The sequence below is a fragment of the Haliaeetus leucocephalus genome, unplaced genomic scaffold (assembly GCF_000737465.1).
Source record: "Haliaeetus leucocephalus isolate CR32 unplaced genomic scaffold, Haliaeetus_leucocephalus-4.0 Scaffold0, whole genome shotgun sequence".
Taxonomy (NCBI): Eukaryota; Metazoa; Chordata; class Aves; order Accipitriformes; family Accipitridae; genus Haliaeetus; species Haliaeetus leucocephalus.
This window is the reverse complement of record NW_010972436.1, coordinates 1,920,839-1,934,565: the sequence shown is the minus strand read 5'-3', so window position 1 is coordinate 1,934,565 and position 13,727 is coordinate 1,920,839. Positions and strand designations below refer to the sequence as shown.

Genomic DNA, 13,727 nt, shown 5'->3' with positions numbered 1-13,727 from the left:
CAAAACCTCCCAGCATTTGCTGGCCTCAAGAAGAGGGTATGCCTCACTTGGCAACACCTTCAGAGCACAGGAGGCAGCTCTCTCATCTGCCTCTGAAGAGCCGACTACTGTCAGAGATGGGACGCCAGACTACATAGAGATGGGACTTGGTTCTCTGTCCTGATGTGGTGAATCCTATACAGAAAAATGCCACTCTCCACCTGATGCTGAAGAAGTTAAGAGACCCTAAGGAGGGGAGGCGTATCTGTGTCCTGGGAGATAAGCCCACCGTGTTTAATCCTGCTTGGATACAGGGGAAGGAAAAGAGAAGAGACAGTGACTTGGCAGGAAAGGTACATGCCAACCCCAAATCTTAGCAGCTTGCTGTGCATGCAAAGCAAGTCAACTGTTTCCATGTTGGTGGCCCGATCCACGTTCTGGCAGAACGCGACCGGCCATTTCTGAGGGCCGCTCGGCCGGAAAACCACTTGGAGACTCCACCTTAGCTCACAGGAGAGGTATGGGAGGGAAGGGAACTCACTCCAACACTTGGGAGGCAAGGACGGGAAGGGTTTGTAGACAGGGTTCCTCCAACATGCAACTTGCCTTTTCAGCTCAGAGATCGCTGCTTAGTCCCAGAATGCCTTTCCCTCCAGTTCAAGCAAGCCAAACACCATCCCAGACACACATGCTTCGATACTACAAAATACTCTTTTCTCTAAGGACCATCTAATACCACTACAGTTTGTGCAATCACTGCATTTATTATTCATTTTTAAACTCTCTCTCTCTCTCTCTCTCCCTGTAGAAATTTTTTTTAAACTTTTCTTTTTTTATGCAAAACTAATCATTTCACTTTTTCCACTCCATCATAAAATCTCCTCTAAAAACACGACGACAAGAGAACAAACATGGCACAGACACAGAGAATATTTCCCTGTTGTTTTTTTTTTTCTAGGGGTTACGGGGAAGGGAAGGGGATACTTTCAAAATAAACTCCTCCCTCAATCCCATGCCCTTTTTAAAGGGCATGGATGGATCTTCTTTCCCATCTCCATCTTACAGAGCAAGGGCAAAAATTCAGAAGGAGGAGCATAACCCACGTGAATACGAAGGTAGGTTAGTCAGCCTCAAGTGGCTCGTCCACCTAAGGGAACTTGAGGCTGCTGCTGCCTTCAAGTTAGCAACTCTCTAACTCAAAACAGCACAGGATCCTCATTTTGGATCCAGAGGTTCAGGGTTTGGTTCCCACCTGGTGACCCACCCAGGGAGAGATTTGTCACACAAGCAGTCGAGCTGTGTCTGCAAGCCGGATCATACTCCTTTCTTCCTCCACGAAGAGGATCTACTGCACGAGTTCCTCTGCCGCAACAAGTCCCCTCATCTCCTCGCCACAGGAAGAAGGTCCTCACGGAGTATCCCTACAATGACCCACTGTTTTGCTCTTCACAGACAGTCCCCTTGCTTGTCACTCTGGAGAAAGGCAAAACCCCTTCGATTAAACAATTCCTGCCCCCTGCCCCCAAAGAACACCATACAAGAGACACTGGGGAAAAGAATTCTGCCAAGTGAACACATCTTGGCCAAAACACATCAAGAGTTTCCTATTAAAGTTCCCTTTTATCTCCCACTTAAACGCTTCATTTTTTTTTTTTCCAGAACCTCAATACCACGAAACAAAACACATCACCACATACACACCAAACAGTAACTTAACAACCTAAAGTGACTGGCCGGTTTGCATCCACCCCACAAAGAAGCTCCTCTTATCTCGCAGCCACAGAATAGTTCTTGTTGAGAAGGGGGGGGAAAAAAAAAAAAAAGAAAAAAGAGAGAAGAATCTCCTCGCTATTTCCTTAAGAGCGAGCTTTTCCCTATGCCTACAAACTGCTCATCTTTGAAGCTGCAGTCAAATGGATAGGCTATGCTAAAATAAGGGATCCCTGGGTGTGCCAGGCACAGGAAAGATGCAAAAAAAAAAAATCGACACAAAAAATACAGGCAGGTATTAATACAGACACGCACACAAGTCCAACAAGTTATAGGAAGCCTTAGCTTGGTGAATGGATCGGGGAAGTCTCTTTCTCCCTGCCCCTAGCTTCATCTGTGAATGCAACTGCATCCCCAAAGAGTCCACTAAGCTCTTTAACCAAGGAAAGAAAAAAAAAAAGAGGTGTGCAAAGGGTGGTGCTAACAGCACCTGGAATCCCCCTCAGACTGTCTGCACAGACACCCAACCGCAACTGGTGTGAATTCACCGTGCCCCAAGGCTTTGAATACCACCTGCTGCGAGGCAAGGCTTGCAGGGAGGGCAGCAAAAATTTTATTACAGCAACCCAGGCGCTAGAGGCGGGGAAAAGACAAGCTCTGGGCACAGAAGCCCTAATTAAGGTCAGAAGCCAGTCTATCCCTTTACCACCCCGACGACACCCCTGGGGCAGACAAGCATCACCTCTCTCCCACAAACTGCCTCCCTTCTACCCTCGGACTACTGCAACCACAAAATCACTACTCCGCACGAGAGCACTCCTCGGAGCCAGCAGCTCCCGAGCATCCTCGTGTGGAAGCACCAGAGGGGATGATTCCACTCGTGTTCACCTGCCCAGGGCAGGTTTGTAAGTATGCGAGCCCTGGCGCAGGGAATTTTTTTCCACCCTTTTCACCTCTGCAGCATGTTATGTAGAAGTGACACCACTCTGCCCCATCCCAAATACCAGGGATAGGGCTCAGAGGCGAGGCTCTCCCACTGATTGATCAGCACCTCTTTTCCTTGCCCCTACAGGCTGAGTCCTGTGCGAGTAGGGGGGAAAGGGAGAGCAAAGGAACAGCATCTCACTGTGAAGCTTAGGACCCACACAGAAATGGAGCAAGCCAGAAACGGCAGGCAAAAGAGAGAGCTTATTTTGGATGTGAACAAGGGGTGGTCAGGGAAAGAAGGAGCCGTGGGTAAAGAACAGCAAGCTGTGGTCTCGCTCGCTCCTACTTGCTAGGGGCGATGAGAAGGAATTTATAGATCAGCTCACAGGAGCTCTGGGGGAAGAGATCCAGCGCACATGCATACGATGTCAGAGACACAGTTATTTCTTATTAGCACCTTTGGTTGACAGTTGTAAGGGCTGTTTCAGATCCTGCAAAGACAGAGGGGAGCCCTCTTCCAGGCCATCCACCACAGGGAAGGGAGAGCAGGAGAAGAAAAGAAGCAGGAAGAGCAAACGACCCATCTTAGCATCCCTTCCTCCCTCTTTCCGAGGGAGTGGGGGGAAGCAAAAAGGGTCAGGGGAAGCTTACGCGCAAGGCAGGAGACCAGCCTCACCCGGCTGGGGCAGCGTCATGCTGTCAGTGTATCTTCCCCCAAACTGAAGGATGGATGCATGGCCCACTCCCACTTCCACCACGGAAAGGCCAGGGAAGGGCATTTCATGCCCTCTCCCCCAAGCAAGTGCAAGTGATGAACACCAGGAGGAAGATCTGGGCCAGAAGCAGACTCCCCTTTTCTTCCCTTCCCCCTGCAGAGCTGAGCAAGTTGGAAGATGCAGGAGAAGAGGAGGGACCAGGGCACCTGAAAGCACCCATACAACTGCCAAGGTAGCACCAATAGTCAAAGGAAAGGGGAAGCCAATATGGGGGCATATGCTGCGTGGGGCACTCCCCACCACCCCATCTTTGTCTCAAGCACCTTCCAGGCATGACGCTTCACCTGCCCCTCTCCCCTTCACTCTGGGGGCATCTGGATCAGCAACTGCCACGAGGACAGCAGAGGAGAGTGCAGAACCAGGCCGCAGGCCAGGAAGGATGGCAGGATCGGAGTCACGGCAAGGGGGAAACAGGAATGAAAGAGACTGCATGCACACTGTGGGAGAAGGCTTGGGGGGGTGTGGGCAAGGGCTCCAATCCTCTTACATCCTCCCCCTTCAAGGGTCTGGAGCTCCTCTTCACTTTTTGTCAAAGATGGAAGGGGAAGGAAGAGGAAGAGCACCTTCCCCATCACCCCCACAGGCACACAGACACACGCTCTCCCATCCCTCATCCCCAAAGGCTCCACCGCCCGTTGGACAACACCACATTCAAGGACAAACAACCACTCCCCAGCCCCACCACGACCCTCCCTGCCTCCTCCCAGCGGCAGCGACACCCAGGAACGGGGGGTGCCCCCGCTCCCCACCACTGACACGCTCCAGCCTCCGGGCAAGAGGGAGCGGGCAGGAGGAAAGGAGGAGGAAGGGTGGTAGTGAGGGCAGAGGGACAGCCAAGGGGAGAAGGAGAGAACTAAGGACAGCCATTCGCACCACGACTTCTCGCAGGTAGAGCTCCCCCCATGCCCCTGGAGCGGGGGGACCTGGCTGCTCACTTGCTGCCTCCGCCGCCGCCGCCCGCCGCCACCTTCTCAAAATCTTCTGCGTTGCAGAACTCCTTGATGGTGACGGTGAGGAGGTTGCTGGTGACATCCGTGACCACCACGTTGGAGCAAGGGGACATCTCGGGACGCCAGTCGCCGGCCTCCTGCTCCGGGTCAGAAGATGAGAGGGACAAGGAGGGCGTCTGCCCCCCACTGCACCCTCCTGGGGGAGAACGCTTGCTGGTGGCGGCTGACTCGGGCGGAATCGAGAGGTCGAGGACCTCTGACTCGCGCCAGTCGGGGATGGCAGGGCTGAGGGTCTCGGGCAGCAGCTTTGGAGGGGAATCATCGGGGTCAGAGGAGGAATGCGGGGCGGGCGATGGGCAGCCGGAGGAGCTGGAGCTGGGGGCATCATAGGGGGTGGAGCTCATAATGAGCCCACAGGAGGCTGCCTGGGAGCCTTCAGCCTCCCCTTTGCCCTCCAGAGAGGGGGCAGGCGCAGCGGACGGCTTATTGTAGAGCGAAAAGGCGCCGAACTTCATGTGGCGGATCTGGGTGCGGAGGACACTCTCGCTGAACTTTTTGCTCTTGCCAATGACACGGTTTCGGGACGGGATCTTGGGCCGAGCCAGGCCCCCGGCCCCGTTGGCTGGCTTCCCACCTTTGTCAATGACTTTGAGGTTGAGGATGATGCGGCTGCGCTTGGGCTCGCGGGGTTTCACCTTACGGTTGATGATGCGGACGGTCTCCGAGAAGGGCGAGACGGGAGGACGGATGCCAGCCCCCCCACCCACGCTCCCGCCGTTCTGGGGGTCTGGACGGGGCAGGGGTCTCCGGGACATGCGGTGGCATCGCCGGATGTCTTTCTTGAGCCGGTGCACTGCGGCGCTGGAGTGGAGCTTGGGAGAGGAGGTGCTAGAACCAGGCTTGACAGAAAAGTGTACATCCCCAATGTGGAGGGCCTCCGCTTGGGCCCGAGCCTGCGGTGGTGGGGAGAGAGAAAAAAACAGGGTCAGAGAGGCAACCTAGGTGCAGCCAAATCTCAAACTGGGCATCGCTAACATCAGGACATGCGCTTACCAGCAATGCCGTGTCACATTTATACCCACATTAATGACAAGCACACGTACACACCTATGGACTATTGATAGCTATGGCGCAGTGCCATACAAGCACAGGGCACTGTCTATATCCTTTTTGGCAAATTACTCCCTAGGCTGTGCCCCTGTTGGCACGTGCTTTCCCCAAGAGGAAATGGTCACCCTCCAGCCATGTTTTAGGATTACAGTTAATGGTTTCCAAGGCCCCCTCTCAGTCATCACCAGCCAACATACACAACCCTCCACTGCCAGCCAAACCACCAAGCATCCTCGTAGGCATTGGGGCTGTTAGTGCTGAGTTAGCATCCAAAATTACGTATGAGTCCCAGGACAGGAGACTGTATCAGGTCCTCTATGAAATGAGCACAAGACAAGGGGGAGATGAAGAGTAATGCATCCAGTTTGCTCTTCCCCTCCCACAACCAGACTCATCTGCTCTGGAAAGCATGGCAAAAGAGGGTCTTAAGGAACACAACTGGAGGTGGGTGAGAGTGGTCTGCTGGAGCTGTCTTAGCTAAACACAAGAAACGCAGAGATCTGAAGCTTAAATTTAACTAGAGACCACAAGCAAGTTGTTTATCCTTACTCTGCTGTGGCAGCAAGGCCCAGCATTTAAAGCCAGAGACTAGGCCAGCTGGAACTCAAGTCAAGTTTAACTGCATGACCAAAGAAGAGATTGCCTTGTCCTTTTGAACACCACACTTGTTTGAAACGTACTAACGAAACAGAGCAGGAGCAGCACCAGCTCAACTGCTTGGCGTCAACCTTCCCTGAGAGCCAGAGCAAGGAAACAAGACTTTTAAGCTCTTCTGGAGCTTGGTGATAGTGCCAAAACCTGCCTTGGTTCACGTACCAGGGACAGGAACATTTTCTGACAGCAGGAACAGCAGTTTCATTGGTAAATTGAGGCAGTATGACCCAAAGACCCTGTGGGCATGGAAACCCAGAGCATATTCTTACACCACGCCTTGTCAGAGCACAGTTGCTTGTAGAGCTCAGCCTGCCACCTGCACCCTACTCCTTGCCCAAACAAACCCCCTTCCTTATTCCCTCTCAGCAGCGGTCACAGGCAGAAGTCACCCAGGCCTGGAGGGGACAGGCGAGCCCCCCCCCCCCATTGCCCATCTAGTGAGCAGCTTCCCCCACCTCGTGGGCACGACAAGAACTGCAGTGCTAGAAGAAGACAGCTGCTTTTCCTCCCCAATTTTTCCATCCCGTTGCCCCCTAGCCAACATCGGGATGGCTTTTTGCCAGCTAAGAGCTTAAGCACTCCAACACCATCTCCTTTGTCACCCCGCAGGCTCTGCCTCCTACCAGAGAAACGCCTGGGGAAAAAAAACGTGCGTGTGAAGGCAGGAATCTAACAGATCGAAGTGAGGGGCCCAGGCCAGCTCTTGCACAATAAGCTCAAAGCCCTGGCCCTACATCCCCAGAGCTTTGCTGTCACCCCAGCGCCCCTATTCTACCGTCGAGATCCCCACAGGAACTTCAGAAGATCCTGAATGAGCAGAGAACAGAGATGCGAAGACATTTTGTTCCTCCCTGGATAACGTTGGATGATCATGCCCTTCAATATTACTTGTATCCGGGCTTTAAAAGGACTACAAAGATGAGGCCTCCTTCCCTGGTTGTTATGTGAACACACAGACCAGAGGCTCATCTGAACCAGGGACTCTAGGCTTTGTATTAGCCAAATGACAAAGAAACAGGGACGAGTAATACAACTGCCAAGGCAGGCACAGACACTCTCCACGTTAACCCTGGGCTGTAACAGGGCTGCTTCACCTAGTTAGAGGGAAGCGTCCCCAGCACAGACAAACCCAACACGTCCTGCTATAGCAGGAAGCATCCCAGTGTCCAGCTAGTTTCTCTTTGCTCAGCCTCGTGCCTTACTCCATGCCTTAAACTGTTCAGAAAACAAATAGGTAGACACAGTTCCTGTCCCAGGCATCCTACAGGCTGGAGCACAGCAGCAGCACCAGATGAACTCCCTGCACCACATATCAACTCTCCCCACCCCATCCTACTGATCCACAACTTAGAGACCCTGCAGACCCCATCAGGAGGTCACAGGCAGAGACAGATGCACATCTAGGGCTGTGCTCACTCCCTCTCTTCACAGGTCCCTCTGAAGCAGATGGTAAACACCAGGACAAGCTACGGTTTGCTTTCTGACATTACATACCAGCACAGCCTGGATTAACAACTTTATTCTTCCTTTCCCCGCTCTTTCCCATCACAGTCAGCCCTTCCAGCATTGCTGCTCTTGTGCTTTGGGCTTCTCGCCAATTTACCACTGTTCAGCTGAGAGCAAAGTGCAACGCAATGTCCGGTTCCAAAACGCAGGACAGGGAAGCCAGACAGAGGGTACAGACAGATACGCCAGTAAAAATCCTTGATCCACAGCTTCAGCGGATAGACACAGGCATCCTTCAGGGCTTCCTGGGCTGCCAACGCCGCATGTCTTCTAGATTAATTCCCTACCCTGTAATCATGCCCCCTCTGTGCCACTCTGCTCGGAGTCAAGTCTAATTGCCACCTGCCCACATTGCTGCCTTCCATCACCTACATGAGAAAAAAGGTGGCCTCCCCTGAGTCTGGGGGAAGTAGTCACAAACACCCAAAGTTGCCTTATACACCCCAAAATTCCTCAGCAAAGCTTCCCATCAACCACATTAAATGAAAAGCGATAATGCTGGGATGGTCACTGCCCAGCCACTTCCATAGTCCTGCTGATTTTAGTTGCTCAGCCTGTGCACGTTAATCAGCTCCTGTCCTGTTTTGACAGAGAGACCTGTCTTGGTTTTGTGCTTACACAGCAGCTAGCACAGAGCCCTGATCCATGGCTAGGACTTTTCCAGTGTGCCAGAACCAGTGGGTCTCCTTCACTTGCTACGTGTCTACGTTTCCAGTTAGTTCTGGGGCACTTCCTCAAGTTTAAAGCTGTTTCTAACTCATGTTTCAGCTCTCTGCATTTATTAAATTACAGTTTCAGTAGCCTCCGGGTAGACTACACACAGCATGAATCTTTTGGCCAGATTATTAAGAGAGAGGGTAAACTGGGACCCAACACTCCTCCCCTGGTGCTACACTGCTATCCCCAGTGGCCAGCTTCAACACAAGTTCCAAAGAGCAATATGCAAATATTCAGCTTACCTCGAGCTTGTTTTTCCAGGTAAGGTTTCAAGAAAAATAGTATCAGATGCTTTATCTAAGACCAGCCCCCAGAGCCCTCTCACTTGCAAAGCTCAGTATTCCTACCACAGGATCAGGTTTATTCAGGCATCAACTACACGAACTCGAGTCTCTTTCCTGCAGAGGACAGCACATTTTCTGGGCTCTCCTCCTGCTTCCAACTTCACATTAAGTAACTTGCTACTTCTGGTTTGGAGAGGACTCAGCATTCACTTTTATCTGTTGGAAACGCACTTCTCCCTGCTATGGATCCATTACTCGATCACACTCATGAGCTGTATGAGCATAAGGTCTTCGAAAAAACAAACCCGTTTAATCCTTTCAGCTCTGCCACCACAGTTTGCTACTTAACTCAGAAGTTTTCCAAATGGAAACTGCCTCTCTGGGTTTTGCTGTTTTCACCCGCAGGATTTGCTCACTGCCGAAGAGGTACTCAGCATGTATACGAAGTAATTCACTCTCTGCTTACAGCTCAGCCTACATCAGGATGCAGCTTCTGGAGGCTTGCTGCAGTGCTCTGTCACGAGAGCAAGCCAATTGCTAGGATTGCTTCCCTTCCCCCTCTTCCCTTTTGGGATATGTATCACCTTTATTTAGCTTGTACAGCTCTCCCTCATTGCCCCTGGGAACTAGTATAGCTCCCCTGTTCCCTACTATTTCTGAATAAATGTCCCTTGAGGCCCAGCAAGCATATTTGTTCATTCATTCCCTTAACGCACTGAAGCACACAAGCACGTACATGGACACGTGCTTAGAAAAGCCTTTCTTACCTGATTTGTATCAAAACCTCTGCAATTTGCAAAAAAAAAAAAAGACAAAAAGAGACCTTGTAAGGCAACGGATTTCTAGTTAATTATTTCAAAATCAAGTCATTTCCAGTAGCGCTGCTGCACCATAGTAGCGCTACTCTCTCATAAATTACTGGTTCTGCTTTGTCTTTTATTCTCCACCTGCATTCCCACAGTCCTTGCTCCAAACAGCATTCGCAAGAGCTCTTCTTTCCCCTTTTTGGCTGCCATTCTGCCTTTTTATCGCCCTCTTTCTTCTGCAGTCTTCCAAGTGACAAGGCAACAGCAAGCCAGTTCATAGCACAGTTCTCCCAAGCAACACTGCCATAAACTAAAGTTTCCCTACTGGATGGGGAACAAAATGCTACAAAGGGGAACAGTCTGTTTTCAAACCGCTCAGGGATAATTTACGAACAAGGAGGAGATCAAAAGAAACCCAACTCCAACTTTAGAGTTCAAGAAAGGGCAAAGCGACGGAACACCATGCTGCTCGGCCCCTTCTCCCCCCACAAACCCCCACCCACTAAGGCTCCTTACTTCTTCCTTCCCATTAACCTTCTCCAGTCTTTTCACCTTAGTATTTACAGCCACTCCGACTAGGGGGCTTTGCTAGCCACCCACTGAGCTTGCAAACCGGGCTCTGTCTCTTAATAGCACTTGCTAGACTTTATTAGATTAGTTGGCAAGTTTTGCATTCCACACAGCGCAGTGCTGAGGGAAAAGCAAAATAAAAAGAGCAAACCGAGCAGGGGAAAAAAGAAATATCGCTATAGCATGCACTATGTCTCTTTCTAACCTCGCACCAGCTTCCATTCTGATCTACAGCTGAAGGTCCTGTCCTCAAAGATGACTTCTGCCAGACTCCTAAGTAGTAAGGTAAGAGCTTTATGTACATTTCAGGCCAAGGACTCCACTTCCCATACACTCAGCACAAAGCTTGCAGCATACCAGCAGCCTCCCAAGAATTACAACCTCCCGCCAAGCTTGATCTCAGCTGTGGGAAAGTTTGCCCCTAGTATGCAGAGGATAAAGACCCATTTCCTGCCCAAAACTTTGCAGTTGAAGTTTGCAGGGGTCACTTTCAACACCGGCCATCTTGATAGCGATATTACAAAGCCTGGACTGTAATTTCCCTTTGCAGTCTGATCGAAAGGGCAAGTGTTAGCTCTCAGCAACAGGAGCCTGGCTTACAAAGGCAGCAGGTGGCCGAAGATGCAGCTTTTCAAAGCTTTTCCAAAGGCGTGGGCCACTAACCTGCTGGAATGCTTTCTGCAAATCCCCCTGGGTGCCTATCTGCAGCTTTTGAGAACTAATCCCAGGATAAACCTAGCCCCAACTGCAAACTACAACACCCACACAAGCCAGGGGACTGAGTGGCATATCAGGACACTTACTTCAATGCCTTACCGGAGACTCAGAAGCCTAAGTTTAATGAAAAATCCTAGCAAGCCGCTGAGTTGAGGGCAGACTCGTCTACCAAAGCAGTCCTAGGCCAGACTCCTGCTTAAACATCACTGCATCCAGGCCTAATCTGTTCAGTTAACAGATCAAAAAGAATATTGTTCTAACTGCCAACTCCAAAGGCTCCCTCTGGGATGCAAGAATCAAATTTCTTCCCCTGCTTCCGAAATTCTCACTGGCAAGAGATTCTGCAGCTGAAAGAACTGAAGACATGGTTAGCAATGCACGAGGCAGAACCAAATCCCACTCCTCCCACAGCAGCACCAGTGCTGCAGGGCTAGCAGTGGTCAAGCCCACATCTTCAGTAGGTCAGAAGAATTGACCGAGAGATACACACAACGCAAACTATCACGGTCTCCATCACATTTCCAGCCACAGCTAGTGGGTTTGCCTGAACAGAACTCAAATAAGTTCAGATAGGGCTAGCTGAGACAGAGTTACTTCTTGCTGCCTGGCCTAGGGTGTTATTTTTAGGGTAGGATCTGAAGTCCCAGAAAAATGGCAAGTCAGAGCACTAACAGTTTCACCAGCTCCGTTTCCCAGAGCTGCAAACCAAGCGGCAGTGGTAGCACTCTGCCCTGCCAGCCTCTCCCACAACGTGGCACCAGCCTTCAGGAGAGCTCATCTCGCTCCCTATCGCGATCCATCTTCTACAAAGTACCAAGCCAGCTCCGCAAGCCTACAGGTTTTCAGTAGCGTTTGAGTAGCTGGCAGAAGGAAGGTGTGCCACAGAAACGTGTCAGGGACGTGATTCAAAGGACGCTGTTGAATAATTCAGGTTCCAAGTTTAGGAGGGTTTTAAAGGGCAAGGGGAGAAGAGGAGGAATGAGTGGATTTTATTTTTGAGTTTGGGGGTTGGTTTTGTTTTTTTTAAACGAGTGAAAAATTTACAATGGATTTTGCCATATCACATTCAAATCAAAAAGAAACTGATTACATACAGTAATGTTAAAAGCACAGCATAAACACTTCTCTACCACTCTGAACAACGTCAGGTGTTACGAACACCAGTATTTTTTAATTCAAGCAGAGAACTATTTTAAGCTGGTGGTTTCCCTTTAAGCGTTCCTCTGCATTGTTGGAAACCTAAACACAAGGGTTTCATTTAATGCATGACTGCCAGAAAGAGAAAAACCAACTAGTCTAGTTTCCCTGAATAAAGCGTAAGAGGTGGTACATATCAGTTATGTTTGCAGTTCTCAGTCTGCAGATACAGAAAACTGTTTGCAGAAAAACAGGCAATGAGGGAGAAGAACAGTTCCATCAGCAGGACTTTCTGAGGATTACCAGGGTCCCCTGGGTTTTACTCAGGGCATCAAAATACGCCTGTTCCTGCATTTCTTCTGTGTGCTTCGTTATGTCCTCTTAAAGCAGAGGAGAGGTGACAGCCTAGCCCCCCCCACTCTTTCTGGTGCTCATACAGTTAAAGTGCTGTGCTGACTTGAGTAAAGCTCCTACTGCTGTCAGGCAAAGAAAAGTATTAACCTGTTTCACAGATGGGGAAACATGCACAAAGGCTAAATGACTTGCCCAAAGCCATAGGATGACTTAGTGATAGCGATGCCTTACCACAGGGTCCGCCCTGGCTGTTCCAGGGCTTTATCAAAACCAGAGAAGCTGTGAACTCGCTCATCTGTCTTAATTGTACAATAGTGTGTTCTTTCTACATTCATTTGTAGTCTGAGATTGAGATAGTTGGAGAGGAAGGGGGGCAGGAGAGGAGCAAAGCGAGGAGTTTTGTCTGTAAACTAATAAATCCACAGAGCTCACGCAGCAGTCACGCAGCTACCAGATTCCTTAATTAAAAAAAGAAAGAAAAAAAATTGGAGGGGGACTGCACTAGGGAAACCTTCCTCATTCTTCACTGCAAGCAAGCAGAGATGCTACAACAACACCTTCTTGCAGAGGTGCTGGGTCTATCAGAGGGGAACTGGAAACTTCAGCTGCTATCCTACACAGAGGTGAAACACTCCTCCCCTCACCCACCCCAAAAAAAAGCGAAACAAGCCTACAGTTTACAGATCAAAACATAAATCCTTCACAAAACTCCTGTGGAGCACCTACACCCTGAAACACAATCGGAGGAGCACAAGTGGCAGCAGGATTCCCGCTACAGCTGCCCGATGGCTCAGCACGCTGCTAAGTTGCAGGGCACGGGCTGGATGGAGTAGGCTGCTGAAGAAAGAGGGAGCGGGGCTGGCTAGCTCTCCACTGCGGCAGCAGAAGGCCATAAAGAGGGAGAGGGTATTGGAAAAAGAGACTGCAGCCTCACCGTGCACATCTGCGTGTGCCGACCGTCCTGCTGGGGCACCCGTCGCACGCACACACATTCTCCCCTCACACGCTACTGCGTCCCTGCCTCCCCCCACTTTCCTGTCGGGTTGTCCCCGCGTTCCCAGAGCCAGGTGGCCAGCACAAGTCACTTGAAAGTCCAGTCTTTCCAAGGGCACGCACCGGCAAGGTTTGAGAGATGTTTGGCTAGGCCTAAGTTATTTAAATAAGAGTTACCTTCAGGAGAAAAGTTTTAGGCTTAGGTCCTCTCTTCTTGGGCCCATACAGCTCACGCTCTCGTTCCCTTTAGGGAGTCAAATTTGTCAAGAAGTTAAAACTTTTCCCAAAGGGAGAAGCAGAAGCATATAAGTTAAAAAAAAAATAGAGAGAAAGAAAAAAGAGGAAAAAAGGAAAAAGAAAAAAAAAAAAAGAACAGAAGAGCCTGGACGCCCTTTCCCACATACCCACCCCAAGCCAAACCTGCTGCAGCCCCCCAGCCCAGGGCGGGGGATGAACACTCACTTCTGCTCGAAGGCTGCGATGAGGCGGGAGTCCAGGATGTTCTCCTCGGGTTCCCAGGTGCTGTACCTGCCGGGG

At 50.6% G+C, this 13,727-nt stretch overlaps 1 protein-coding gene across 1 annotated transcript in view; it reads right to left on the bottom strand.

The window, feature by feature from the left end:
• Positions 1-1,928: 1,928 nt before the first annotated feature.
• The window catches only part of CBX6 (chromobox homolog 6), a 12,587-nt gene continuing 788 nt past the window's right edge, over positions 1,929-13,727 (bottom strand). The window contains exons 2-4 of the mRNA XM_010562368.1: positions 13,653-13,718; positions 13,368-13,434; positions 1,929-5,295 (exon numbers count right to left, since the gene is read on the bottom strand). Coding sequence (XP_010560670.1) covers positions 4,324-5,295; positions 13,368-13,434; positions 13,653-13,718 — 1,105 coding nt within the window. The 3' untranslated portion in view covers positions 1,929-4,323. The remainder of the gene's footprint in view (positions 5,296-13,367; positions 13,435-13,652; positions 13,719-13,727) is intronic.